Source organism: Vigna umbellata, chromosome 1 (genome assembly GCF_029865625.1).
Source record: "Vigna umbellata cultivar VRB3 chromosome 1, Vumbellata_1.0, whole genome shotgun sequence".
NCBI classification, from domain to species: Eukaryota; Viridiplantae; Streptophyta; class Magnoliopsida; order Fabales; family Fabaceae; genus Vigna; species Vigna umbellata.
This window is the reverse complement of record NC_142165.1, coordinates 67,846,501-67,873,163: the sequence shown is the minus strand read 5'-3', so window position 1 is coordinate 67,873,163 and position 26,663 is coordinate 67,846,501. Positions and strand designations below refer to the sequence as shown.

General features: G+C 33.6%; 3 protein-coding genes across 5 annotated transcripts; 1 reads left to right on the top strand and 2 right to left on the bottom strand.

The window, feature by feature from the left end:
- The first annotated feature begins 5,158 nt into the window (after positions 1 to 5,158).
- LOC124828746 (uncharacterized) lies at positions 5,159 to 7,806 on the top strand. 3 transcript variants are annotated; one of them, XM_047302115.2, is made up of 3 exons: positions 5,162 to 5,637; positions 7,150 to 7,257; positions 7,569 to 7,806. In XM_047302115.2, the coding sequence occupies exons 1-3, from the start codon at positions 5,264 to 5,266 to the stop codon at positions 7,663 to 7,665; spliced, it is 579 nt and encodes a 192-aa protein (XP_047158071.1). In that variant the 5' UTR covers positions 5,162 to 5,263; the 3' UTR covers positions 7,666 to 7,806. The 3 variants fall into 3 exon arrangements, with proteins under 3 accessions (XP_047158073.1, XP_087960233.1, XP_047158071.1); XM_047302117.2 differs by lacking the exon at positions 7,150 to 7,257 and having other exon boundaries at positions 5,159 to 5,637; XM_088104107.1 differs by lacking the exon at positions 7,569 to 7,806 and having other exon boundaries at positions 5,161 to 5,637; positions 7,150 to 7,261.
- A 932-nt stretch (positions 7,807 to 8,738) lies between these two features.
- On the bottom strand, positions 8,739 to 14,688 carry LOC124828745 (phosphate transporter PHO1 homolog 3-like). Its single transcript, XM_047302114.2, has 13 exons — positions 13,582 to 14,688; positions 12,187 to 12,538; positions 12,056 to 12,104; positions 11,884 to 11,955; positions 11,529 to 11,658; positions 11,302 to 11,422; positions 10,865 to 11,123; positions 10,658 to 10,762; positions 10,534 to 10,578; positions 10,297 to 10,446; positions 9,736 to 10,014; positions 9,488 to 9,624; positions 8,739 to 9,316 (listed from the first exon to the last, which is right to left on the bottom strand). The coding sequence occupies exons 1-13, from the start codon at positions 14,159 to 14,161 to the stop codon at positions 9,217 to 9,219; spliced, it is 2,379 nt and encodes a 792-aa protein (XP_047158070.1). The 5' UTR covers positions 14,162 to 14,688; the 3' UTR covers positions 8,739 to 9,216.
- Positions 14,689 to 17,800: 3,112 nt separating this feature from the next.
- Positions 17,801 to 25,984, bottom strand: LOC124828744 (phosphate transporter PHO1 homolog 3-like). The gene is made up of 13 exons (XM_047302113.2): positions 25,065 to 25,984; positions 21,217 to 21,574; positions 21,091 to 21,139; positions 20,937 to 21,008; positions 20,710 to 20,839; positions 20,397 to 20,517; positions 20,020 to 20,278; positions 19,829 to 19,933; positions 19,694 to 19,738; positions 19,422 to 19,571; positions 18,780 to 19,058; positions 18,314 to 18,450; positions 17,801 to 18,193 (listed from the first exon to the last, which is right to left on the bottom strand). The coding sequence occupies exons 1-13, from the start codon at positions 25,645 to 25,647 to the stop codon at positions 18,082 to 18,084; spliced, it is 2,400 nt and encodes a 799-aa protein (XP_047158069.1). The 5' UTR covers positions 25,648 to 25,984; the 3' UTR covers positions 17,801 to 18,081.
- Positions 25,985 to 26,663: the final 679 nt, after the last annotated feature.

Sequence of the window (26,663 nt, the reverse complement as noted above, 5' to 3'; positions counted from 1 at the left end):
AAAACTAGTTTAGAATTAATAATTTAATGTAAAGTAATTTTAAAAATAATAACATATACACTTACCAATGTTGTTAAATAATAGATCCAAATCTTGTTATTAAATATGAACCAAATTTCCACTGTTACCTGCCATGCCTTGTAAAGAACTTATTCATTATATAACAATGAACCACAAATCAACAATAAAGTCAATAAACGAAATATAAAAATAACAATGAAAAGACCAAATATCTGTTAGGAATCCAAGTGTGAGTCTAAGTCTCACATTGGATAGAAATGAGAAAGTAGAGCACTATATAAAGATAAAAGACCCATTAACTCATTGTCTTAAGGTTTTGGGTAGAGACTGGTGTCAATCCCTTATATGGTTGGGCTCATATCTCATTTGGTATTGTTTCTCCCTGGTGAACCTTCTCTTTGATAGACCCAACAATATAGGTGCACTCAAACAGTACACGAACACTGACGATGACAAATGCTAGATTGGGCGGCGAAATCATATATTTTAGTGAAGCAAGAACACTAACAAAGCAAAAGCGACAAATGTTGGGTTGGGTAAAATGATGGCTTTTAATGGACCAACCAAAGTGAAAAAGTAACGAAGAAGCTAGAAGAAGAATGTTGGGTTGGGCTACGTCTCAAAGTGGAAGAAGCAAGAAGAACACAACAAAGAAGAAGAAAGCTAGGTCTTAAGGTAGAACAAGCAAGAAGTATGTGACAACCAAGAACAAAGAAAGCTAGGTTTCAATTTCTCAAATTTCAAAACACTAGCAACTTGAAAACAAAAACAAAATTCTTTTACATAATGACATGTAGGATGTATCATAATTGTGTAAAACCAACACAAGGTGTGTGATATAGGTGTAAAAGGGTAAAAGACAAAAAAATAATTTCTCAAATTTCAAAACACTAGCAACTTGAAAACAAAAACAAAATTCTTTTACATAATGACATGTAGGATGTATCATAATTGTGTAAAACCAACACAAGGTATGTGATATAGGTGTAAAAGGGTAAAAGACAAAAAAACCAACAGCAAGTTGTGTGATGTAGGTGTAAAAAGGTAAGACATAATGAACAATTCGTAAATGAAAAATTGGAACATTTATAATAATAAGGAGGATCAACATTGTAGTTTATTTCTTAAATATATTTTATAAAAAATTATGGACCTTTGTTGAACTAGGGCTTTTGTGCACGTTTTACTAAAAATAGTTGTTGATTTTTAGTTTTGCAAATTAAAAACACCTTTTTAAATTAATTTATTCTATATAGTTGTTTAATTTTTTTAAAGTATTAAAAAAAGTAACAATATAATAACATATGATTAAATAAAGTAAGTTGTAATAAGAAATTTTTTTATTCCAGTAAATAAATGTATGAATATTAAAGCTATAATTTGAGATCCTAGTCCACAAGTTAACCTTCAAAGCCTCACATAAAGTGGGTTGAGATAGAGTTAGGATAAAGTTGACCTTCCAAAACTAAATTAGTTCAGTTTTTAGGCATTTTCAATTGTTTCTTTTATTTGCTTTGCAATATCAATCCAGCAATTTTCACATGATATTTTATTAATATTTTCTTCTTCACTCTAAACATCTTTATGCAATGTTGAATATCCAAGAAAAATTATAGTTTAAGAATTTTGTTACATAAAGGTAGTTTTTTATTATCTATTAAAAATGAAGTAGCTTTAATAAAAATTAGTGTAATGATTGTGACATCCCAAAATATCATATACACATATAATATAATAGGATTCAACTATTATAATATGTAAAAGCAGTTGAGAGATAGAGATAATAGTATTTAAATATGTATACAGTCATGCAAAAGATAGAGGGAATTAAAACGAAATCAAACTTGAGTACAAGTTTCCAAAGTTCTCCAAAATACAAGGCTATTGAAATTTTAAAGAGACCTAAAAAGTTTTCCAAAAGTGTCGAACTATATAAAATAAAAGCTAAGAGTTTTTCAAAATAACAAGCTAATCAACTAAGAGCTAGTAGAAGGCCTAAGTACTAGGGACTGGGTTTTCTTCAACCTCCAAAGTTTGCTCCAATGGTACATCATCACCTACTGCTCACATCCAAAGGATTGGATGATCATCGGAAGGGAGAAGACAAACACATGCAACACATACAATGCAAGGGTGAGCTAGGTCTCAAACAAACATACAGATAATTTCAATTCAATCTAGCATTTCCAAGAACGTCCATACACACATAAACATGTACGTCATCATAAACATAAATATTTATTTCACAAAACTCATTAAAGCAAGCATCCTATCATGTTAAGACTCCTAGACACGTCCGGACATAGAATGTATGTAGAGTTGGGGCGGGTTGTGCACTTGTGATGGCCCCTACTGCTTTGCAAAGCCCTTGCCGAGGGGTTCCACCCGACCATACACAAGGCTAGTCCGTTACCGCGGAATAGACCTTCAGTGATAGCGCCTACCCTAGGACCTCCCACTACTCCCACCACACGCGTCAATCCTCTCTAAGTGAGAATGAAAGACCGTTGGAGTGTTAGGGATAACCCCCCATATGGAAGCCTCTCAAATTCATTCAATACACTAACTGATCCCACCGATATCTTAATTTCATATTCAATCCGACCACTTTAAATCACATGATATTCCTCTTGGATCAATAATGTACCTCATAAACCACTTTGATTCATCAAACATGAAATTTCATAGTCATTCAAGTGCATTCTTACTATATTGTCTCATACCAAACCCATACACCATCATACAACATCAACCATGTCATAAAACAACTCATACATTACATACTTTCACAAAACCATCACTTATTAACACGAATTTCTTTAGTACTTTTAATTATCAATACTTAAGTAATTCAAACAGCTTGGAGACCCTCACCAATGGCTCCGGAAGGGTCAAAAACCCCCAGAACGAACTAAAGAACGTCCAAAACGGACGTCTGGAACTCCCAAAACATCAAAAACACCGAAAACACTCAATCTGCCATACATAATTCGCTCAGTGCACCCCCCTGTGCGCTATGCGAATTTTGTCTGCTGAGAAAGCTAAATTCTGCAGATTTTTCTGCATAATTGAGCAACTCTAACTCCCTTTTACCAATTCTAATCATTTTGGTGAACTTATACCACTCATAAATCAACTTTCATGCTAAATTAAACTTACCTAAACAGTTCTAATCCTTTCTAACATTATTATAAAGTGTTTATGCATTGATTTAGGTTCTACAACTTCAATTTTATCAACCTAGAGGTCTAAATTCAATTCTACAACTTGGAGTTGGTTTTTAACCATTTAAACATGCCTACTAAGTCACACATGACCTACCTAAGTTACCTAAACTGACTAGGATCACCAAGAATGCCTAACTCTAAATTTGACCACCACACTTCCTTTCTAACTCTAAAACACCAATTTTTCCCAACTTAGAGACCCAAAACCCGATCTTACCTCTTTTCACTAATTTTGACCAATTTAGTGACTCAAACAAGTCACAATACAGTGGATAAAACTGTCCCAACAGTCCAATAACGCTGCAGACCTCATTTGCTCAAAATCACTATCTCACTTCCTCTAAAATGGCCTAAAATTGACCCTAAAGACACTTGATTTCCTTTCTAACAGCACTACCACAAAATTTTCATGCCAAAACAGTTTCAACATACACAATTTCATCATTCTAAGTCATTCCAAACAGTTTATAGTCATCAATCACCAAATTCACATAACACACACTTCCATACATGCATTTCATGTTTAACTAGAACCAAGTTCATGTTTCCACAACATACCACTACAAATTTTATCATGCATTCACTCCACACAGTAAAATCAAGAATAGAACTAGCTCCCCTTACCTTGGTGGTTATAAGCACAACAATTTAGAAGAAGCCCCAAAACAGTAACCCTCGCACAGAAACAAGTTCAACAGGACCTACAAACCACCAAATTGGGTAGAGTACAACTCTTAGAGCTAGAATGAACAAGGAACTAAAGGGAAAAGCTACCAGCTGCATGCAACCAGTAAAGTGGCATGCCCTAGATTCAAAGACAGTGGAGGAGAAGGGGGAAAACGACTTACCAGTAGGAATGAAGAAAACGTTCGACTCAAAACGGAGCTCCCGACTCTGGGAACGCGGGGACGACACCTAAATGACAATGCAATGGCTGGTGCAGTGTGGAAATTAGAGAGAAGATAGAGGAAGAAGAAGAAGCTTTCTATAGAGAGGAACACTTTTAAGAAAATGAGTTCAGCTTCTTTTTCTAAAAGTTTAGCAGAAACTATAAAACTGTTTTCTTTTTAATAAAAAACCACTCCCCTTTTTCTTAATAATGTTTTCATCTCATCCTCATTTAATATATACATATATATTTTTAGGTTCTTAATGATTATTTTATACAAATTTAAAATTAATTTATTTGTGCTCTTAATCCATTATTCTTAAAGAATATGTATAAATATTAGTTTTATAAAAGACTATTCAAGATAAATTTTGAATTGTAATCATATTTTAAATATATAATTTTATTATTTTGAAAAGTTAAAAATATAACATGTTGAATTTATTTAAACTTAAAAATAAAGTAATTTGGAAAAAAATTGTTAAAAGAAATTATTAGTAAAAACACATTTTCTTTTAATTCTTTGATGTTTTTAAAATTTTTATGAATTTATTTTGATAAACTATTTAAAAAAATATTTATAAATAACTTTTTAACTTATTTTAAGTTTTGACATCTAAAATATAATAAATATATTTAAGTTTAAAAAAATATTTATTTTTGAAAAGAATCATTCATTACAAAAATTAAATAAATTATTTATTTTTATAAAACATGCTATATAACATAAACATTTTTTATATTAAAATTGAATAAAATTACACACCATTTTATAAAATTAAAAAAGTATAAGAAATTAGATATTAATACAATTATGATTAAATTATACTTAAACTAATATATTAAGTTAATCAGAATATTTTAAATATTATTAAAAATAAAATAATTAACAGTTTAAACCTGGAACTAACCAAACTTTTTTAATAAAATAGTTTTTTAATCCTATGGGTTTTCTTTTGATCCTAATCGGATCATATGAGAAGGGTTAATTTGACCATCAAATGGAAATATATGTAAGTATATGCGGACGGTGGGTGAAGAAGCATAGGCAAGGGTTTTAGGGGTTTTTGGAGGTTTTAAGCACAGCATAACATAACATCTGTTCTCCCTTTGCGACTCAACCACCATGTCCACGCCTGCGAAGGAAGCTCCGAAGGACCAATCCGATGCGGAAGCGCGGGATCTGCCTCCCGATCCGGCAGGTTCTGAGTCCCCCGAAGCAGAGGAAGAGGAAGAAGAAGGAGAGTGCGGGTTCTGCCTCTTCATGAAAGGGGGCGGCTGCCGCGACGCCTTCACCGAATGGGAGAAGTGCGTCCAAGAAGCCGAGACCAACAACGAGGACCTCCTCGAGAAGTGCGCCTCCATCACCGCCGCCTTGAAGCAGTGTATGGATGCTCACTCCAGCTACTACGAGCCCATCCTCCGCGCCGAGAAGCTCGCGGAGGAACAGGCCATCGTTGAATTGGAAAAGGAAAACTTAGTTTCCCGGGAAGACCAAAAGTGAGACTCACCCCACCCTCGTTTATTTACTTTCTCACAATAATTGGAATGCCTAATGTTCTCTTACATTGGTCTTAGTTTATGTTTCCTTCACCACAAAAGTCTGTGTGCTCTATGCCCGTTTAGCTCTAGGCTACCCAATATTTCAGTTACTGAATGTCGCGTTAGGTTTCCTTCTGTTGGTTAAGATCACTTCCTTATTCTCAATTAAGATCACTTCTGTTATTAAGAAGTGAGAATAAGTAACTTCACTTTCTTATTCTCAGTTAAGAGCTGTTGGTTAAGATCATTTTTCCGACTTATAGTTGCGCTTAAGAGAAGAAAATAAAGAGGTAAACGTGGCTGCAATTGTATCACAGTGCCTCACTTGTCTGAAATTGCTGTCACAAACGGTTATTTAGAACTTTATATCTTTGCTTTTTTGGGAAGTAAGATGAGAGAACTTTTGAAACGGTTGAGATGGGTAAATTAATTTTGACTTAAAGAAAGTGGATGTATTTTTTCTTGTTGGCTTTTCTTCTCCTTATATAAGTACTTCTTGGAAGTTTGTCTGCTCAACTCATTTAACTTTAATAGAGGTAAAAATCTAATGTTGATTTTAGATTATGAAAGAGGTTTGATTCATTTTACTTTTTACGCAGATTATTCAAATTGAAATTCTCATTCTTTTCCTTGCTTTAACTCTGTAGTTCTGTTGTAATTTCATTTCCATATTTAAATAAATAAATAGTTTGGCTTTGATTAAATGTTAATGCACGTAACTTGTAGCCGGTTTGTTTTCACCAAATATCTTGGTGTATACAGTGCTGGTGAAAAAAATTCAAGTTTCTAACCTCAATTCTGAGGTTAGTAGAGTTAGTTTGAAGGAAAGTAAATCTTTTTAGCCTTTGTTGATTGTATGTAGCTCTTAAAATGTGCCTACATTTTCACTTTAAAGTTGATTAACTTTATCCTCCAAACAAAATCATTTTAAATTCAACTTTTAACGTACCATTCTCAAATGCAGATCACAGAATCTAACGTCAGTTTGAAATCAATTATATCAATGTTAATAATAATGCCTCTAAGATCTTAACAAAATGAACTTTTAGTTTACGTGAGACTTCCAACACACCCTCCTCACGTCGAGATATATCTTGAGCGCGAGACTAGACATTAATGGATAGTCCGATAGTGGTCCGATAGCAGGTGTAACAATATGTTTAACAAATAGCACTAGAATAAGTTCTAACCTAGTTTTGATACTATATTAAGAAGTGAACTTTAAGCCTAACTCAACCCCACAAAACTGACTTGTAAGGTGAGGATTGCACTCACTTATATACTATTAATTGACCTTATCAAGATGTGGGACTTCCAGTTGGGGATAAAAATATAACGTTTGAGTTACTGACCTTAGAAGTAGATGAAGTTTGAAGCTTTGGATATTTGAATTACAGATCTTCTATAGTGAAATTTAAAATATTAGAGCTGTATATGATGCTCACATGATTACTACAAATTCATTCTCAGGATTGATCATGTTGTTGAGGAAGTGGTCACCATTGAGTTGTTGAAGGAAAACCAAAATTTGTCGCCTAATGAATCCCAAGCTCCTCCTCCTTCTAGTCAAGATCCGAAGTGAGACATCATTTTATTCCCCTTTTTTGGTTCTCTTAACCTGCTGTCATACCTGTACTGCCAATGCAAATAGATTACAGACATTTGTAACTCATTCATTTTTGTCACAATAATTAGCATGACAAATATTTTCTTGGATTCAAAGCTGTATCAATTTCCAATTTTAAACTTGCGATATGGTTCTGGTACTGACCTGAGAAGTAGATGAAGTTTGAACCTTTGGATATTTGAATTACAGATCATCTATAGTGAAATTTAAAATATTAGAGCTGTGTATGATGCTCACATGAAAACTACAAATTCATTCTCAGGACCGATCATGTTGTTGAGGAAATGGCCACCATTGAGTTGAAGAAGAACCAAAATTTGTCCCAAGCTCCTCCTCCTTCTAGTCAAGATCCAAAGTGAGACATCATTTCATTGCCCGTTTTTTGTTTCTCCTAACCTGCTGTCATACCTGTACTGCCAATGCAAATAGATTACAGTCATTTATAACTCATTCATTTTTGTCACAATAATTAAAATGAAAAATATTTTATTGGATTCAAAGCTGTATCAATTTCCAATTTTAAACATGCGATATGGTTGTGTTGTATCGGATTTTATTTTACTGTCTGGTCAGTGATTCATCATGCCATAGTAACGAAAGCGTGTGATGTGTCTAGTTCTATTTAGTTTGATCCACTCTAGGATAACAAATATTCAGTGACCGCATGTGACATTGGGATTCTTGCTTAATGTTTGTGTTATAACTTTATATTGGTGGGAATGTTTTTGCCGTTGATTTGCAGAATTAAAATGTGCTAGAGCTAGTAGTGAAAAAGAAATGAGAAACTTCTTGACTTCCAGATTCTTAATCAAGAGCTACTTTGGATGATTTGATTATAGTTAGTCATAGAATGAATAAATTTTTTCAGAAATTATAAATAGCTTATGTATGTTAGTAAGGTTGTGAATTGTGATCGCAGTTTTCCTGCGGTCATTGTTGTGGGGAATTGTGGTTGTATTGACGCCAAAAATCTTAATGACGTAGTTGAAATTGCAGTTGCGAACTTGTTTTTGAAATCTTGTATCTGAGCTTCTTGAGAAGAAAGAAAGATAAGGGGAGCTTTTAAAAAGGTTGAGATGGAAAATTTTCTTTTTAAGTTCAAGAAGAAAATGATTTATTTTACTCAGGAAGAAGTTTATTTAATCGCAACTCTTAACTAGGAAATTTTGTAACGTCGATTCTTTGAATGTTAATTTTTCTGAAAATCAATATTACTAAAATGTAAGCCAACGGAACTCTTAGCTATCATAGCGTACGTAAGTCGTAAAGGTATTTTTGGGTGTTCTATTTTGGAGAATCGGTCTATAAGAAAATGAACTAAGTGTTCTACCATTACTGATTTTATAGTGAAATTTCCCATACTTTTGTTTATCCTCCCTGTAATGCCGAGAGGCGAAATAACAATTGAATTTTGAAATCACAAAAAACGTGGATTGATGCCATATGCTCCAACTTCTATTTTTTTTTTCAACTTTTATCATTAGGTCAACTGATTGAATACTTGTACTTAATAACTTTATTTTTGTACAAGTATAATATTAAATTATTTTATTTTTCTTGTTCTTCTCTTCCAAGTTACTCCTCTTTCGTACGTAATTCAGTTTAAACATTTTATTGTCATCACAACCAATTTTTGTGTTTTGAAGACTATCTCGATCAAACGAACGACGTGCATCTATTGAATTGTAATACATTTCCTCATTTGTATTATGGACAGAAATGTGAGGGGGTGTTACATACTCTTCCCCTTGCAATATTTTCAGCTACCCTTCAAATATTGCTTTAATCAAAAGAAAATATTTACTCTTGAACTAGTGCATATGAAGAAAGATAGAAGAAAAGAATGAGAAAAAAGATGATTTGGAAAAGGAAAAGAGGGAAATAAAATCCATGTCCTAGCCAAGTACTCATCACTCGTCTTTATCTTCATCTTCGTCGTAATTGAAGGGTAGAGGCACAGACTTGAAAGCACGGTACTTGCCAACATTGTTCAAATGCTCATTCTCCAATCTGGAAGTTAGAAATGTAGCAATCAATTATCAGATAAATTAAACGTACTCTGGAAGTTATCCTCGTTTTCCCAAATGGTGCATTGAGTTGGAATACTAATTTCTAATGCACAAATTAAAGAAAATTTATCAGGCTAAGAGCTTAATGGTGCATTGATTTCATTATGTTTACCTGAAGAAGTTCCATATACCACGACGAATGATCTCTAGGCATGCAACAATGGTAGTCATGGCTTGTTTATGCAAGAAGCTGACGTTGAATCTCAAGACTGTCTGCAACCAGGCAAATCTCAACAAGACGTTAAGGACCTGCGCGGGTTCAATTTGTTAGCAATTTTCCAATTTAAAAAGCATAGAGAAACAACAACATCAATCATACATGCAAAAAAGGTTTGATAATTTCAAGCATAATTGTTATACCATGGCTATAAAATATACACTTTTATGAGGGATTGCGAGTTTGTCCCTCAACCAGCGGTTCTTGGAACGTCTTTGCAGAAGGCCCCAGTCTATTACAAGGTCCCAATATGTAGAAGCAACTGCTGCAAATATTGAGAAAACCCAGGCCAACACTTTCCACACCATTGAATTGTTCTGATTATGCGCTATCCTCAGGCAAACAGCAATAATTGTAAGGAAGTATTTCAATCCATTATATCCTTGCATTGGATCTTTCTCTTCGAACAGCCTCCTAAGACACTGCAACATATTCAACAACATTTAATTCAAAACTTCAAATTTTGTTCATCCCAGTTTCACCCCAGTATTTATGATGCCTAAATAAGGATAACAAGCAAATGAAGAAAGTAAAAAGCAATTTGGGGTGTCTAAATTTTAGGTTTTCGGTAAGATGACATTAGTCGCTAGTCACTTGAAAGAAAGTTAAAAGAAAGGGTGTTTCAGCTCTGCTTATATCTGTTTTACCTCCAACAAAACACTGTTCTAAAAGTTGAAAAAATTAAAAAGAAAATATGTAGTCACCTGCAGGAAACGGGACCAGTAGGGGATAACAGCCACGATGAATGAAAAGGTGAGGAATACGCTGCTAGAGTTGCAGGTGTTTTCTCTCTGTTTGAAATTACCCCACCCGTAGTAGCAAATGTAAAACTCAAAACTTCTCAAGGCTTGCACCTGAGTAATCAAAAGGGTATAATTGTTAGACATGGCAAAGAGCGTAAGAAAAGAATATTAATCCATGGTTTAAAGTTGGAAACAAACCTGGCTAGTAAATTGATCTGCCAAGAAAAAATCCGGGAGTGTGACCTGAAATACATGGAAAACAACAAGTGTTAGACTAGTTAGGAAATGCAATGACCTTGTGTTTGCAAGGATTTTCCTATACCTTGTAAAGAGGTGCACATATACAGTGAAATAGGCATATGAGGAGGAAAACCCTGCTTGAGCGATAAAAGATGTTTATGGGGCACAATAAAATAGCAATCAGAACCTGCAGAGTAACAACGAAATGAATGAGTGAATGAATTCATTATGTACTTGAGTACTCGTTAAAATATTGAATGGCAAAATCTTTCAAACATCAGCTCCTTACAAGAAGTAAGATGAGTGGAATGAGTTCGGTCAATGTTTGGTAATCTTTTGTCTGTGGATCTATCTGCATGTCTAGGTTTGCAAGCACACCACCCAGTGCCAACACTGCCAGACCAAAACCGATCAGAAGGACCTGGTTGTAGCCTAAGTCAGTTCCTGGCTTGAAGCCAAATATGAATGAGTGGTTCACTCTGTACCGCCTCCAGAAGTATATATCAGCAGCATACATCAGCAAGTGTAGAACTACGAATCCATACAGACTGCAAAAAACAAAGTTCAACAAGGTAGTAGTTTTAGTAAGATAGTTGTTTATTTTTCCCTATGCAGATGACTTACCTCCTGTATGTTTATTCTGGTGGGGGCTCTTGTACCAAAGCTACTAATTTTTCAAATGGGCTATTGTTAATCACGATGAGCTAGGGAATTTGGAAAAACTACCTATGCAGTGGGAACAAGGATTCCATGTACGTTGTACTCCCTGAATGATCCAATATTTTTCTGGTACGAACGATTAGAATAAGGGCTAACACCAGAGCTGCTGCGCATCCTGCTAAGAAACCTGAGAATAGGTTGACAGTGTCAACAGAAAGAAGAAACGAGAATCAAAATCTGTTTTCTTTTCACCCCCCAAATAATAAGATTTTAAATTATACATCAGTGCTTACCCATGGAAAACGTAACTCTGTGTCTTTCCCTCTTTGCTTTTGGTCTTAAGATATTCATGGCTTTATTACGATTTGAGTTGTAGAAGTGCTTAGTGAATGTTTTCTCAACCCTATCCATGAGTTTAGTCACCTGTCACGGGAATGTCAAGTAAAAACATCGAAAAACTCAAATAACAGTGTAAAAGGTTTTGCAATGTGTTCATCCCAACTTGATATGTGTATGTTAATTTTTACTATAGTTACATTAAAAATCATATTTTTTAATAATTTCTGATTAATTAATATCATACAAATTTTACACTGATTGGTGTATTGAAATGAAATTCATAAGAATATACTCTTTTAGCACTCTCACCTCATCAGAGTTTCCAAATTGGGTGTTGTCCACCGTTTTCATATACGCTTTAGCTGCATCTCTTGTTGTGATCTGCATAATGAATTTGCTATATGAAGTGGCAGCGGAGACAAGGTTGTCTGTTAAAAAACTAGACAGAGAAAAACGAAGAGAAGAGTGATCGAATTTCAACCTTATCGTATTTCTTCATTATCTTTGAAAATGCCAAAGTATTTAGAAAGCTGTTAATTTGATGAAAACAGTTAGATAATAATGACCGAGGAGTAACATGAAGCAGCTGAATTGAGTGGCTTCTTTCATTACCTAAAGCTCTTGAGAAGGCGAAGCTTGCGGTAGAATTCAATGAACGAGCGTTGAAGTTGTTCCTCAACTTTGTTAAGATTTTTTCTGCTGAAATGTAGTTCTGTCTGGCCTGGGAAATTGAGAACACCTTTTATAGTTGAACGTGGAGTTTCAAAGGTGTGGTTCAGTTGCACACGATCAAGTACTTCCAAAGGAGCTGGTCTAGTAACCCTCAGATTCTTTGGCTTCTTTTCCTCAACTTTTGGTTTAACAGTTTCTTTTACTTGTTCTTGATCATCCTCATTAGAATCATCTGATTGTTCATGATGAGTGCTACCCTCTTCAATAACTTCCATAATCATCGAAGCTTTTCCTGCAATCAGGATGATGCAAACACTTTCAATGACATTATTCTTCTTAAAGTCATTTTGTTTAAGCAAAAGTTTTTAATTTATAATCTTACATTATTGTCTGTATAAATTTTAAGATAGTTGCTACAAAAATTAATAATTTTATTATACATAACTGTTTATAATTAAATGACAATATAAAACTGTTTTACATTGTTAGTACACATTTTTTTTTTAATGTTTGAACTAAACATTCATTTCTTTATTCAAATAGTTAAGAAAACATAACTGAGAGGTTTTGATCAGTACTCTTTAAGATCACAAATATTATATTGATATATTTTATACCAGAAACAAAACCTTTAATCATTCAAGATTTCTTCAAATAAATCACGTATTAAAATACTTTATCCCATTAAAATAAAATAAAATAAATCACTATCGTTGATATAAACACGTGCAATCTTGCTGATAATTTCTGTTTCCACAACATAACCGCGTTGACCAAAAATATAAAAGCAAGCAGCGTATCGAACTAAAATTGCAAAAAGATAAGCAAGGATTAATTTAATAACAATGAATTCAGAACATTAAAAGGCTTTTATAACACAATTTAATATACTGATTACGTGTGATAAAATTGTCAACATTTATCACAATTATTCAACATAATTTTTAATCAGTTAATAATATATTTTTTATATTATATTTTGAAAAGGCTAAATCGATTAAAAAATTTCTGTAATAACTAAGCTAAGATAATTTTCAATTATTTTATTATGTAATATTAGTCATAAATTAAAATGCTAAATAAACATGAACTATTTATTCTGTAAGTTATTGTTATGAAAATATTATCTGAATAAAATTTTGTAAGTATGTTAAAACATAATAAAACCAATTCATACTTCTTTTTTTTATTGAGTTTTATCCGATATGGGACTTAAAGGAACTGCAGTGTAAGTTTAGTTCAATGTTTGGTGGGAAAGTTGAGGAGCAGATGAGGGGGGTGGATTGTTTAGTTTAGAAAGAAAGCAAGGAAGTTGAAGGGATGAAAAGAAATTACTGTTGAGTTTGGCCCCTCTGGGTGTGGAAGAAGAGAGAACGGCGGTAGAAGAAGCAACGTCGGAGGCAAGGCGAGTCATCTCGAGGGAGCGATGAAAGGAGGCAGTGGGGTTCTCAACTTTGATCCTGAAGGCGATCAAAGCGTCCATTTGCTTGTTCAGCATTGCAGCTTCCTTCATCACCTCCTCCACTTTCCCTCTGTAGAACTTCTCCACCTTGTTCAACTCGTCGTCCAGTCTCTTGAAGTACACCAACTCGTACTCCCCTCCTTCGTCCGAGCTCATCAGGAACGTCGTTTCGTACCTCTCCGATCCTCCCCGCTTCACCGTCTGCACCGCGATGTGCTGGCTCTCTATGTCAACGGAGGGACTCAGAGGGTGGTACTGTCTGTTTGTCAGACCACTGAAGGCTCTGTACAGCGTTAGCTTTCGCCTCAGTCCTCTCGGCGTCGCTGCAGGAGCTTTTCTGCTCTGTCTGAAACGCTGGACTTGCTTCAACTGGGATTTCAGAAAATTGTAATCCATGTATGCCTCTTGCCACTCCGGCACCATCTGTGCTTTGTATTCTTTTCCAAACTTCATTTTTGTGCTTCTGTTGCACCAGAAGCAAGTCAAATTTTTGGGATAGAAAACAGTTTAAAGCGAGAAAGCGAGAAAGCGAGAAAGGAAAGAATGGATAGAAAGCAAGAGAAGGAGCATAAAGATGACGATGGAAATGGTGAATGGTGGATGGTGTTATTTATACGATGAATAGGGTAAAAAAATGACGGTGTGTTTGTTTGAAAGAGTTGGTAGAATAGGCTGACTGATTCAACGCATGTTTGTGTAGTTGAACGACAGAACAGAAGAAAATGCAAAAAGGGACACAACACCTTTTGAGACCAAAGTGGAAAGTGAGTGCCTTCTCACTTGTCTTTAAGGTGCCCTACAAAGACAAATTGTTTCGGGTTTTCTAGGAAGAAGGGAAGAAAATACTTGCTTTTTGGTTCGGTCTTGCGCTCGTCAATTTTGGCTCACCATCGCTACTAAACTCTGTGAGTGTCTCTGTAACACTACGAGAGATCACCAGACATTATTGAAAGATAAGACCATGCGACACATCATTTTGTTACTTGATTCCTATATTTTAATTGGTATTATTTGTGACAACTACTATCGTAAATAAAATAATCTGAATATATAAAATAAGAATGGTTGACCGTGATCATTGGGCGATGGATGTGAAAATAAAAAAAATGATTTCTTCTCTAATTCAAATCTCAGTGCAGAAGATACTTGTGTACGATCAGACCAACACATGTACGTCTGAGTTTTCTTTAGCACTTCGTTATACTTTCTACTTTACTTTTTCTTTTATCTTATTTATATATATAATATAGAACGCCACTCTATTTAATGTTGTTATTTAATAACAAAGACTGAATGGTTAACATAAGAAACACACAAAAATGTTAAAGAACTAAAGAATTGGAAAAAATTTGTGACATGATAAAAAGTATACTCAGAAAGAACGGAAAGGTATTTGTTAATCAGTATTTTGTTATTAGCTGAGCTTAATGATTTTTTAAACTCATCTTTTATACATAGAAGAATGAAAATGAAAAGTTGAATGCAGTGTTTGGCGGATAAGATTTAATACAGTGCTTAAATAGTTTTAAAAGTGGATAGGGTTGTTGCACCGAATAGACGCTCCAACGTTAGCCTCTGGTCTTGTTGTTCCACTTTCTGGTAATGGTTTTTCTCTACATAGCAGGCTTAGGTATTAATGACCCTATGATGTATTATGCAGATCCCTTGTATACTTTTTTTTTTTTAAAAATATGACGATAAAAAAATTAATATTGATTATTGGTACGAGCAAAAATTTCAAAAATTTATTTAAGTTCATAGTTGTATAAAATTTTTAAAAATGCACCACCTTTTGAGTTTTTTTAAATCATTAAACAATTTTAAAAACTTTTTATAATAGTGTTCATACAATAAAGTGTGTCGCTCATTTTCTTAAAACAAAAACTGATCCAATATAAATAATTACAACCCACATGTTTAAATTAAAGTTAAAATAACAACAAATCATGTATTAAACATGTAGGTTTTTATTAAAAATTATAAAAATCTTCATAACTTCAAACCAAACACTATTCTTCTACGATCATAATTTAGTTTGGAACGGGTTTGAAATAATTTGACATCCTTTTCTTGTAGTTTTATCTAAAAACATATTTACCAAACAAATGTTTTATCCAAAAATTGATTGAAACTTCTAAAAAAAAAACACATTGCTGACTTTTACAGTTTTCTGAATCATCCTTGACTGATACTTCTATTTTTGTGAAAGCAGAGTTAATTATGTATAATCATACACTTAATCTAACGTGTTAATGGCCTGATGCATACTTAAAAACAATTATATCTTGATTTCAAGATTATGGTTCAAAATTAGCGTACAGTGATCATATTATCAGATCCGATATTGTAAATCTAATTTAATCCAAACCCTACGTATTGATTTATATATATTTTCAAATCTAATCATTTTACTCTCTTTTTTCTCATTAATCCTATTTTTGTGAATTTTTAAGAAGTGAAATATATTACATGAAGTTTTATTATTTTTATAAATCTTGTATAAATACTAGTATTTTAGTCTGTGTACAGGATGACTACTTATTTTACATAACTAAAATTACTATTTAAACATATAAATTATATAATAAATAAACATTTTCAACCAAATAAATTTTATTTTAAATTTGTGATAAATATATCATATCATACAAAGTTAGTTTCATCACTGATAACCTTTTGTTTTTTAATTTATTTTAAAAAAATTATTGAAGAAAATAAAAAGTCAAGAAAATATTTGAAAAGGTTTGACAAAACCCAACTCGAACGAGTACAAGTAATAAGCCTAATTTTGTTGTGAATTATTCAAAAAGTTTGACAAAGTAACAGTGTTTGATGAATATCAAAGTTGGAGAAAAGTTCTTACACGACGAGGAAGGAATTTGGGTGTTGAATGAAATTTTCATTTAAATAGGTTCTTGAATTGTAACTCTATTATCACATTTGTATCCGAAAGGTTGTTGGTAAAAATTAAAGGTTTGTTAGTAGCAATTAAAGAGATAGTTGGATTCTTTCAATTGGTAAAAGTTTCTAATTCAGTTTAGCAAAAAAGTTAAGGTGTGTTCAAAATTGTCAACTAATTAAAACTCCTTAATTCTTATGAAACAATTTCAAAGCTTTTTGAGAGAAAAAGGGTAATATCAGAATTAAACAGATTGAATCAAAATCAGGGCACCATTAAATTCAAATTGTCCAATTTAATTAAACGATGAAATTTGAAGCAATGTTAGCTCAGAAATTAAACACACTGCTTGATCGAAATAAAATAAAACACACTGATTAAAAAATAAAAATAATTAGATACAACATCCTTTTTCAAATGTAAAAGAAAAACAGTCAATGAATTAGTTCAAATTTTATTTTATTCAACTCCATCCAAATCCAAACAACGGTTTAATTAATTAATTAATTATATTGCTTTGTTCATCTATGACGTATTACTGAAAAAAAAAACAATTAAATTAAATAAATAAACAAGATAGTACATTTCAAAAGCTACAGAAATACGTGTATAAGCTATAAAATATGTTGCATGATTTTTCTTAATCAGGGCTGCTATCTTCACCATACAAAATAACCCATGAATATCAATCAATCATTGTATACAATGCATCTGCATTCTCATGCAAATAAATTTTAGTGATTTCATTTCATTTCTTAAATCACTATTAAAATTGTTTATATTTAGCAGAATTTTCCCTACTAATGTTCCGTGAGACTTCGTAAAACGGCAGAAAATTACTCCAAATTCATTTTTTACGAATTTGACTTCAAACAATTTTGATAGAGTCCTTATTGTAATTTTTAATATTTGTTCATATACTTCCAAAGAATGTATTTATTCCCTCACTCGTGAGATCAGATGGATACATTCTTGATTTATTCAGTCGCTATCACAATTATTATATTTATGAACAATACAAATTATAATTTTCTTCTCAACAGTATTTCTTACATACTCTCATTTCATTGACTATTTCTTTTAGTTTAAAATAATAATATTTAATGATCTTAAATTTCTTAATATTTAATAACTCAAATTCACACCTTAGAGTTTGAAGATTAATGATGTTTATCTCTATACTTCCTTCAAACTCCTCCAGTGGTATGTCCCGTACCTCAGATCCTTGTGACATTCATTATTCTAGAAAAAATTGTACAAATGTTTATTTTCTTTCAACTCATAAACTTTATTAAGGTTTTATTAACTTTCAGAGAATAAAAAATGCCTCCACATGTTATATTAAATCAGAATTTTCTGAAACTTATCTTTTCAGGTATGACACGACTGAAGAAACCTAATTTATGACTCAGAAGTTACATAGTTTGATAGAGATGAAAATCTAAATGAACCTGTGCTTGCTGTTCCTGAAAAATCACTCATCCTTATCTCCATCTTCATCATCATCATCGTCGTAGTTGAAGGGTAGAGGCACAGACTTGAATGCACGGTACTTGCCAACATTGTTCAAATGCTCATTCTCCACCCTGAACCACGTAAATGGAAGAATGAAAATGAAGCTTTGAAATAAAGTTCGAGTAAAATCTTTTTCCTTTGTGCCATGCGAAAACAGAACTACACCAAAATGTTCTTTTCCTTTTGGTTACCTAAAGAAGTTCCACATGCCACGACGAATGATCTCTAAGCTGGCAACAATGCTGATCATGGCTTGTCTATGCAAGAAGGAGAATTTTAAATTCAATATTGTTTGTAACCATGCAAACCTTAACAAGACATTCAGCACCTGTGTATGGTTTCAACAAATCATTAACTTACACAAATAAAACACTAAAAATGTAATTCATATTGTCTAATGAAAATGATATATTGTTGGAAATATAAGTATGAGTCTAATAGTCCTGTATTGAATAAAAATAAGAAAGTTTAGTAACATATATAAAAATAATTTATTGTCTTGAAGTTTTGGATTGGAGTTGGTGGTAATTTCTTATGTGAGTTAGACTCATGTCTTATACTAGCAGCAGTTCTCAGAAGAAAAGCGGAAATTCAAGATTAAAATCTTAGAAAATGTCCAAGTAGAATAAATTTTTGTTCCCGTTGTTAATTTCATACCATAGCTGCGAAATATACACTTTTCTGAGGGACCAGGAGTTTGTCTCTGAGCCATCGGTTCCTGGAATGTCTTTGGAGGAGGCCCCAATCTATGACTATGTCCCAATATGTGGAAAAAATGGCTGTGGATATTGAGAATATCCAGGCCATCACTTTCCAACGCGTTCCTCCATCAAGAGTATCAGCTGTTCTGAGGCAAACGGCTGCAATAGTGAGGAAATACTTCAACCCGTTATATCCTTGCATCATATCTTTCTCCTCGAACAGGCGCCTTAGGCACTGACATGAGAAAGAAGAAGATCATTTGACAGTCTCAATCATTTCTTAATCAAAAGCATGCACATTTACTTTCAAAATCAAGGGCATGTTTCAATAAACAGCTTAAGTTAACTCTTATTTCATTTTAGGATAAACTTTTCCATGAGCACTCACACAGGAAAACGTATCTATGAATCTTGTCGGAATCAGCGAAAAAGAACCTATAAGAGGGTCGTAGTTGTCAAAAACATAACCCAACACTTTTAATTAATTCCCAACACAGTTGCTTATGTGATAGAAACCCTTCCAAATGCTCCATGTGTACCTTGTTTCTATGACTGAAAGCTACAATGTGTGCGGAGGAAAATGGAATGAAGTGAGTACCTGAAGAAAGCGAGACCAATATGGAATCACAGCGACAATGAATGAGAAAGCTATGAATACCCTTCTTGACTTGCAATCTGTTTCTCTATGTTTGAAGTCACCCCAACCATAGTAGCATATGTAGAACTCAAAACTTCTCAGGGCTTGAACCTGAGTAGGTAGAGAAATCATTTTATCTCAGTGACATTGATCATGGAAGGGACAATGGGACTACAAGCTGTAACATTGGAGGCAGAAAAGTAAAGTATATCCCATTTTGGCTTTTCGCTGACCTGGCTTGTAAATTGATCGGCCATGAAGAAATCTGGCAGTGTGACCTGAACCAGTGTTAGAGATCCCAGAAAAATCATTTTCAAAATAAATGGGGATCTTTAACAAATTATCTTAGCTCCACAATTTTTCTTTACCTTGTATAGAGGAGCACAGATGCAGTGAAACACACATGTAAGGAAGAACACTCGGCTTGATCGATATACGATGTTTAATGGGCATAATAAAATGGCAATCACAATCTGCAGAGTAAAAATGAATTCACTACTTAACTTTAGAAAAAAAAAAATCTATAGACAAACTTAATGTGATAGAGTAATAGCCTTACTAGAACCAAGATAAGGGGCAAAAGTTCAGTGAATGGTTTGAAATCATTTGTCACAGGATCTATTTGCATGTCTAGATTTACAAGCACGCTGGTTAGTGCCAATGCTGCCAGAAAAAAGCTAAGGAGAAGGACCTGATTGTAGCCTAAGTCAGTGCCTTGCTTAAAACCAAATATGAATGAATGGTTCACTCTGTATCGCCTCCAGAAGTATATATTAGCAGCATACATCAGCATGTGTAAAACTACAAATCCAAATAAACTGCATAAAGTTTGAAAACGATGTTAGCCACATTTTTCTGCTTCTTTTTCTGATTGGAAAGGCTTAGGAGTTCAGAGACAAACAAGACGACTATTTCAAAATCAGAAAATAAATTTGCCTGTAAAGAGGAAACATGATTTCCATGTATTTGCTACTCCCTGAATGATCCATGATTTTACGCGTATGGACCATTAGAATAAGAGCCACTGTTAGAGCAGCACTGCATCCGGCAGAAAAACCTGAGGAGCAGTTACATGTCATGTGAAGATTTTTCAAGACCATGAATACGTGTGATATATATCTGATGAAGTTTGTGAATATACAAAGTCAGGGAAAAGTACACATTTACACACAAAAATTCCAAATTTTTTTTATGCATAGCTATGTAACATACACACACACACATCAACACACATCAAGTACTGGTTTACCCATGGAAAATGTAATCCTGTGCCTTTCTCTCTTTGGTTTAGGTCGCAGGATGCGCATTCCTTTATTTCGATTTGAGTTGGAAAAGTGCTTAATGAATACATTTTCCACCCTCTCCATAAGCCTGGTGAACTGCAGGGAAAAGTGATTCAGAAAACTAAGTAATAAGCATTTCACATGCATTCAAAATGATTATGTCAAGGCTTAGGTTCATATATGCAATTCTGACCTCATCAGAGCTCCCAAGACAGGAGCTATCAACCATTTTCATGTAAGCTTTTGCTGCACCTCTTGATGTGATCTAAAGCATGAAACAAATGGGAAGGAATAGGCAATTTTGTCTGGCTTTAAGAAGAGGCTTCAAGTTATTAAAAGTTGAGTACCTTGTCATATTTCTTCATTATCTTTGAAAAGGCCAACACATTCAGAAATCTGTTTACATACAAATCCATATGAAACGTAAAGGCAATACAACTACGGATGTAAAAGAGATTGTGATAGCATCTTACGTGTAGTTCTTTAGAAGTCGAAGCTTGTTATAAAACTCAATAAAAGCCCGTCTGAGTGCTTCTTCTACTTTGCTCAAATTTTCCTTGGTAAAATTCAACTCTGCTTGACCAGGGTATTTGATGATGCCTCTTATAGTTGAACGAGGAGTCTCATATGTGTTATTTAGCTGCACTCGATTAAGTATTTCCACAGAAACAGGTTTGATGGGTCTGATATTCTTCTTCTTGTTTTGTACTTCAACCCTTTTGTTGGTAGTTTCAATCACTCTACATTTGTCATCATTGTCAAACTTCTCGAAATGTCCATCATGGGAACTTCCTTCCTCTTTGATATCTTCAATTACCGTGGAAATCCTTCCTGTCCATGCACCGGAAAACGACTCAACGCATAAACTGAGAACTTTTCTACCATTCAGTTTAAACATTGGAATTGAGTATACTATAATGATGTTGAGATGAGGTTATAAACTGGATTCATCAAATGATACTACAAGATTATGTCATCAAATGGCAGGAAAAGAAAAAACAGTATGGGAAAAATAAAAATCAACACATACATAGTTTTACGAAATTCAATAACTGCATTCACAGACACCGGCACTCATGGACTGACGACACTCAATACAAGTTTTGCTTCCAATGTCTCTTTGTTTGCAGGAAACCGATCAAACTCACGGATTGATGGAATTGGTAAGGTTTTGCTTTTGCATTCCAATTTCATTCTGAAACTTGTGGGTTATCACATTTCAATTTCATTGAAGACAACATCTCTTCTGATAATACATTTCTTACATCCTGGCTCAAGACACCGCAAACAGTATTTCTTCACACCTTCTGGATACCCAAGAAACATGCATTTAGCAGCACGAGCATCCAATTTACCTAGTCTAATGTGAGCATAGGCCCACAATCAAAGATTCTTAGATTAACAAGGCAGGGAGAGTGTGCTAACCAGATTTCCTCAAGAATCTTCATAGCAATAGCAATAGCTTTAGTCTAAAAACATTTGGTATTCTGACACTTAATAATATGCACCTAACTTGTTCCATAATGGTCCTATTTAATCTCTCCACTAGGTCATTTTGTTGAGAATTTCTTGCAACCATCTGGTACCCTTGCTATGTCATGCTCTCTGCTAAAGTTGTTAAACATCTCTAAACAAACTCAAGACCATTACATTATCAGTTATAAACCGTTTCACCATCTTACCAATCTAGTTCTCCATTAGACGCTTCCAGCTTTTCAAATTTCCAAACTTTTCTCTTTTGTCTTCTAAAATGTAGACCCATAACTTCCTCGAATAATCATCATCAATTAACAGGAAGTATATAGCTTAAAGGTATGATGGAGTTGAAGACGATCCCCATAAGTCAATATGAACATAATCAAAGATTACCTTAATCCTTTGTTGTCCTGTGTTAAAATGGGTTTTACATGATTTTCCTTGGACAGAATGTACACAAAATTTCTATTGACCAATTTTGTCACTCGAAAATAAGTCTTGTGTATCCAACTCTAGTAAGCATTTTTCATTTACATGACCTAAACTTCTATACCATAGATTTGTTTTTGACAAGATAGTCTTTTCAGCAGTAGATGTTGACCCAAATACTATAGCACCTTCCAATGCATACAGATCATTCTTTCTCACACCCTTTATTACTAACATGGACCCCGTTAACACCTTCAACACTCCCCTTTCACCTTTGAACACATATTCTTCTTTTCAAGTTCACCATGAGATATCAAATTTTGTTTCAAGCTAGGCACATACCTAATTTCTTCAAGCAGCCTCTCAGTTCCATCATGCAGACGAAACTTAATTGTTTCAAGACCAGTTCTTTTACAGGACTTGTTATCACCAACGACTTGTTTTCTCCTTCGATACATACCTTAACACCTTATCCCCAAGACTAAGAAGAATCGTGCTATGAGCCTTCTCCAGAAACATTTTCCTGTTCTTTTCATCCACGACTACATCATGTTTGGATTCACCTTCCAAAACTTCAAGGAGACCCTCTTGAGACAGAAGAGCTCACATCTTCAACCGCCAACCTTCAAAATCATTCAAACCAGTTGCGAAATTCATGATGATTGAGTTTCCTTGTTACACGTTCACCACACCAATTTGTAAGGAAATAATTCACAAATTCACTAGGTCGTCTACCACACAAACGAGTAATAAGAGCAATTACACAATTTAAACGGAAAGAGTAAATGAAGAATCACAGAGAGATATTTAATGTGGTTCAACCGAAGTGTTTACTAACTTCAATCTGCGGTCAGAAATTCACTAAGAACAGGGATTACAACTCTTGGTTTTCCAACAGTCAACTCTCAACTCTTGATTAGTTACAACAGTTCATTCAAGGTCCTATTTAACTCAGAATGTCAACTCAGGCGGACTCTGGTAACACACCGGTGCTCTCAAGATAAACACATGAAGAAAAAGACAGATAATCTGATCAAGACAAACAATTTTATACTATTCAGACACTCTTAAAACTATCACACTCTACTCCATCATACTGTCTAGAATTTTTTGATGTGTAGGTTTAATATACACATATCCATAGATCTAGTAAAAATATTGTTTGCTTTGAGTCAAGTTCATGTATATATAAACTCACGTATATGTAAACTCACGTGTATTTGGTATTTTATCGGACGTGAAACTTTTGTCTGTTAACCCACATTTTTCACATGAATTTATCAAGATTATCGAAAAAAAAAAAACTCATAACTTATTTCTGACTATAAATAAATATAAAAATATTCATCCTTGCTATAAGCCTCTATTTCCCCCTTTTGTACAGTTTGCTTTATCATATTTTATTTTATCTATGATAATATAGAATAAGATTTTATATTTGACATACATAATTCTTTTTATTTTATTTTTAATCATATTTTGAAGTCATAATACGAACTTTATAATGAAAATATAAAAATAAAAGTACAGTCCAAAAAAGAAAACAGAAATTTACAAGTATTCCACTAAATTAAAAGAAAAAGTGTTCTTATTCTTATAATTCAAGTGTTTAGAATGTTTGATTGATCAAACTTTTCTTATTATTATAGTATAATGTGTTATAAATAATTATTACATGTATATAACAAAAAATCATATAAAATAAAAATTATATATATATATATATATATATATATATATAACAGTTAATAAAAAGGAAAATGACACTTGAACAACCATTTTTGACAACATTTAGACACGCGCACACGTGTCAAAATCTGAGTGGTCCAGTTGGAAAAATTAAATGAAAATGGACCACTCAGATTTTGACACGTGTGCGCGTGTCAAAATGTTGTCAAAAATGGTTGTTCAAGTATCATTTTCCTAATAAAAAATTGCAATCTCTTGAAAATCCCGAAGCCCGATAAACGTGTCCCAACAAGATTTTTCTTTAAACATAGTCCCCACACAATAATTTACACATACAAATCACTGATTTTTCTGGAAATGACTGTGACCATATCTGCAAATAGCATTTATTAACACATTTCAATGGGTTTGAAAATGGTCTGCTAGAAATGTGCAAATGCAGAAATGGCTGAAACAAATTTAAGAGATTTGATAATTTGTCTGCTCTAAAGTAAGGAAAAACAGTTTTGGTAACCAAGATTACTCTCTAAAGTGCAAGTTGGATCCCATTTAAATTAAAGAATTTAACCCCTGTGAAGCCAAAATAGGTTTAAAAGAATTGAGCAAACAGTAAGTGAGCAGTCACTGAGATTAACTGGAACACAGTCACTAAGGTTGAAATTCAGCAATGTACAAGACTGAAAACTAAACAGCCATGCAGCAAGAGCAGATAAAGATGGAAACTTACTGTTGAGATGGACCCCCCTGGGTGTATTAGCATGCAAAACTGTGGTTGAAGCAGACACATCAGAAGCAAGACGAGTCATCTCAACTGAGCAATCAAATGACTGAGTTGGATTCTCAACTTTCACCCTGAATGCTACCAAAGCATCCATTTGCTTATTCAGCTCAGCTGCTTCCTTCATTACTTCTTCAACTTTGGACCTATAGAAGCTCACCACTTTGTTGAACTCATCATCAAGCCTCCTAAAGTACACCAACTCGTACTCTCCACCTTCTTCTGAAGCCATGAGAAAGGTAGTTTCGTAGTTTTCATTACCATCTCGCAGCACTGAGTGCACCAAAATGGGTTGGCTCTCAATGTCCTGCTCGGGGCTCAAGGGTTGGTAGTGCCTCTGTGTGAGGCCACTGAAAGTTCTGTGGAGTGATAACTTTCGCTTTAGACCTGATGGGCTGGCACTGGAATGAGTCTTGTTTTGCTGCTTGTGAAGTATGATATCTTTCAAGAGGGATTTCAGGTAGCCATAATTCATGTATGCTTGCTGCCATTCTGGTACCATTTGTGCAGCAAATTCCTTCCCAAACTTCATTTTCTTTTCTTTTTGGCTTTTTTGTGCAACCTTGATTCTAGCTTTTATGAAGAGTGATGATGCAGAAGTAATGGATTACACTATCTGGCAAGCGAGAACAAAAAAGTGCTTCCTTCCGATAGTCTTTTGCAAGACGAAGTTTTTATTGCAGAAGGTGGAGTCCACGCTGTCCCATACGGGCATTAATAATTTGTTAGGCTCTGTTTTTTTTCACTTTGATTTGGTAACTTATGTATATTATATAATACTCGATATAACAAAAATAAGTTAAAATTGTATAAATATCTTAAAACTTACTCAGTCCTATCAATTTAAATAATTGGGGACTTCGACTACACCAAATTTGTTGTGATTCGTGGCTGTTTTTAACGTATGCAATTTCAGTTTGAATAATAAGTACAGTTGATTTAAAGGAATTAATGAGCTTTAATGTTAAACAGTTAACCTATTATTTCGATTACTTTGAATTTTGGAAAAAATAAATCAAATTAAATGTTAGGCTACACATATGCAAATTATTTAGTTGATACCCCAGCAAATTTAGTTTTTGTTTATACACAATACTCAAGTTTGAAATAATTAATTTAAATTACAAATTTTAGATATTTTAATTATTGGGTTAAATATGTTTTTAGTCCCTAAACTATTGGTCGTTTCTGGTTTTCGTCCCTCTTCCAAAGTAAGGTACAATTTGGTCCTCAATCTTTAAAAAACGTTCGTTTTAGTCGAAAAAACGAACGTTTTGAGGACTAAAACGAGGACCAAAAACAAAATTTTGAGGACTAAAACGAACGTTTTTTTAAAGAATGAGGACCAAATTGTACCTTACTTTGGAAGAGGGACGAAAACCAGAAACGACCAATAGTTTAGGGACTAAAAACATATTTAACCCTTAATTATTTTAGTGCAAATATAGAAATTATTAGAATGTGTAGATTTGAAAATTTTCTGAATTATCAAGAAGAATTTCATATAATGAAAGTTGTTTTTGTAGTATCAACTTAATACCACAAAGA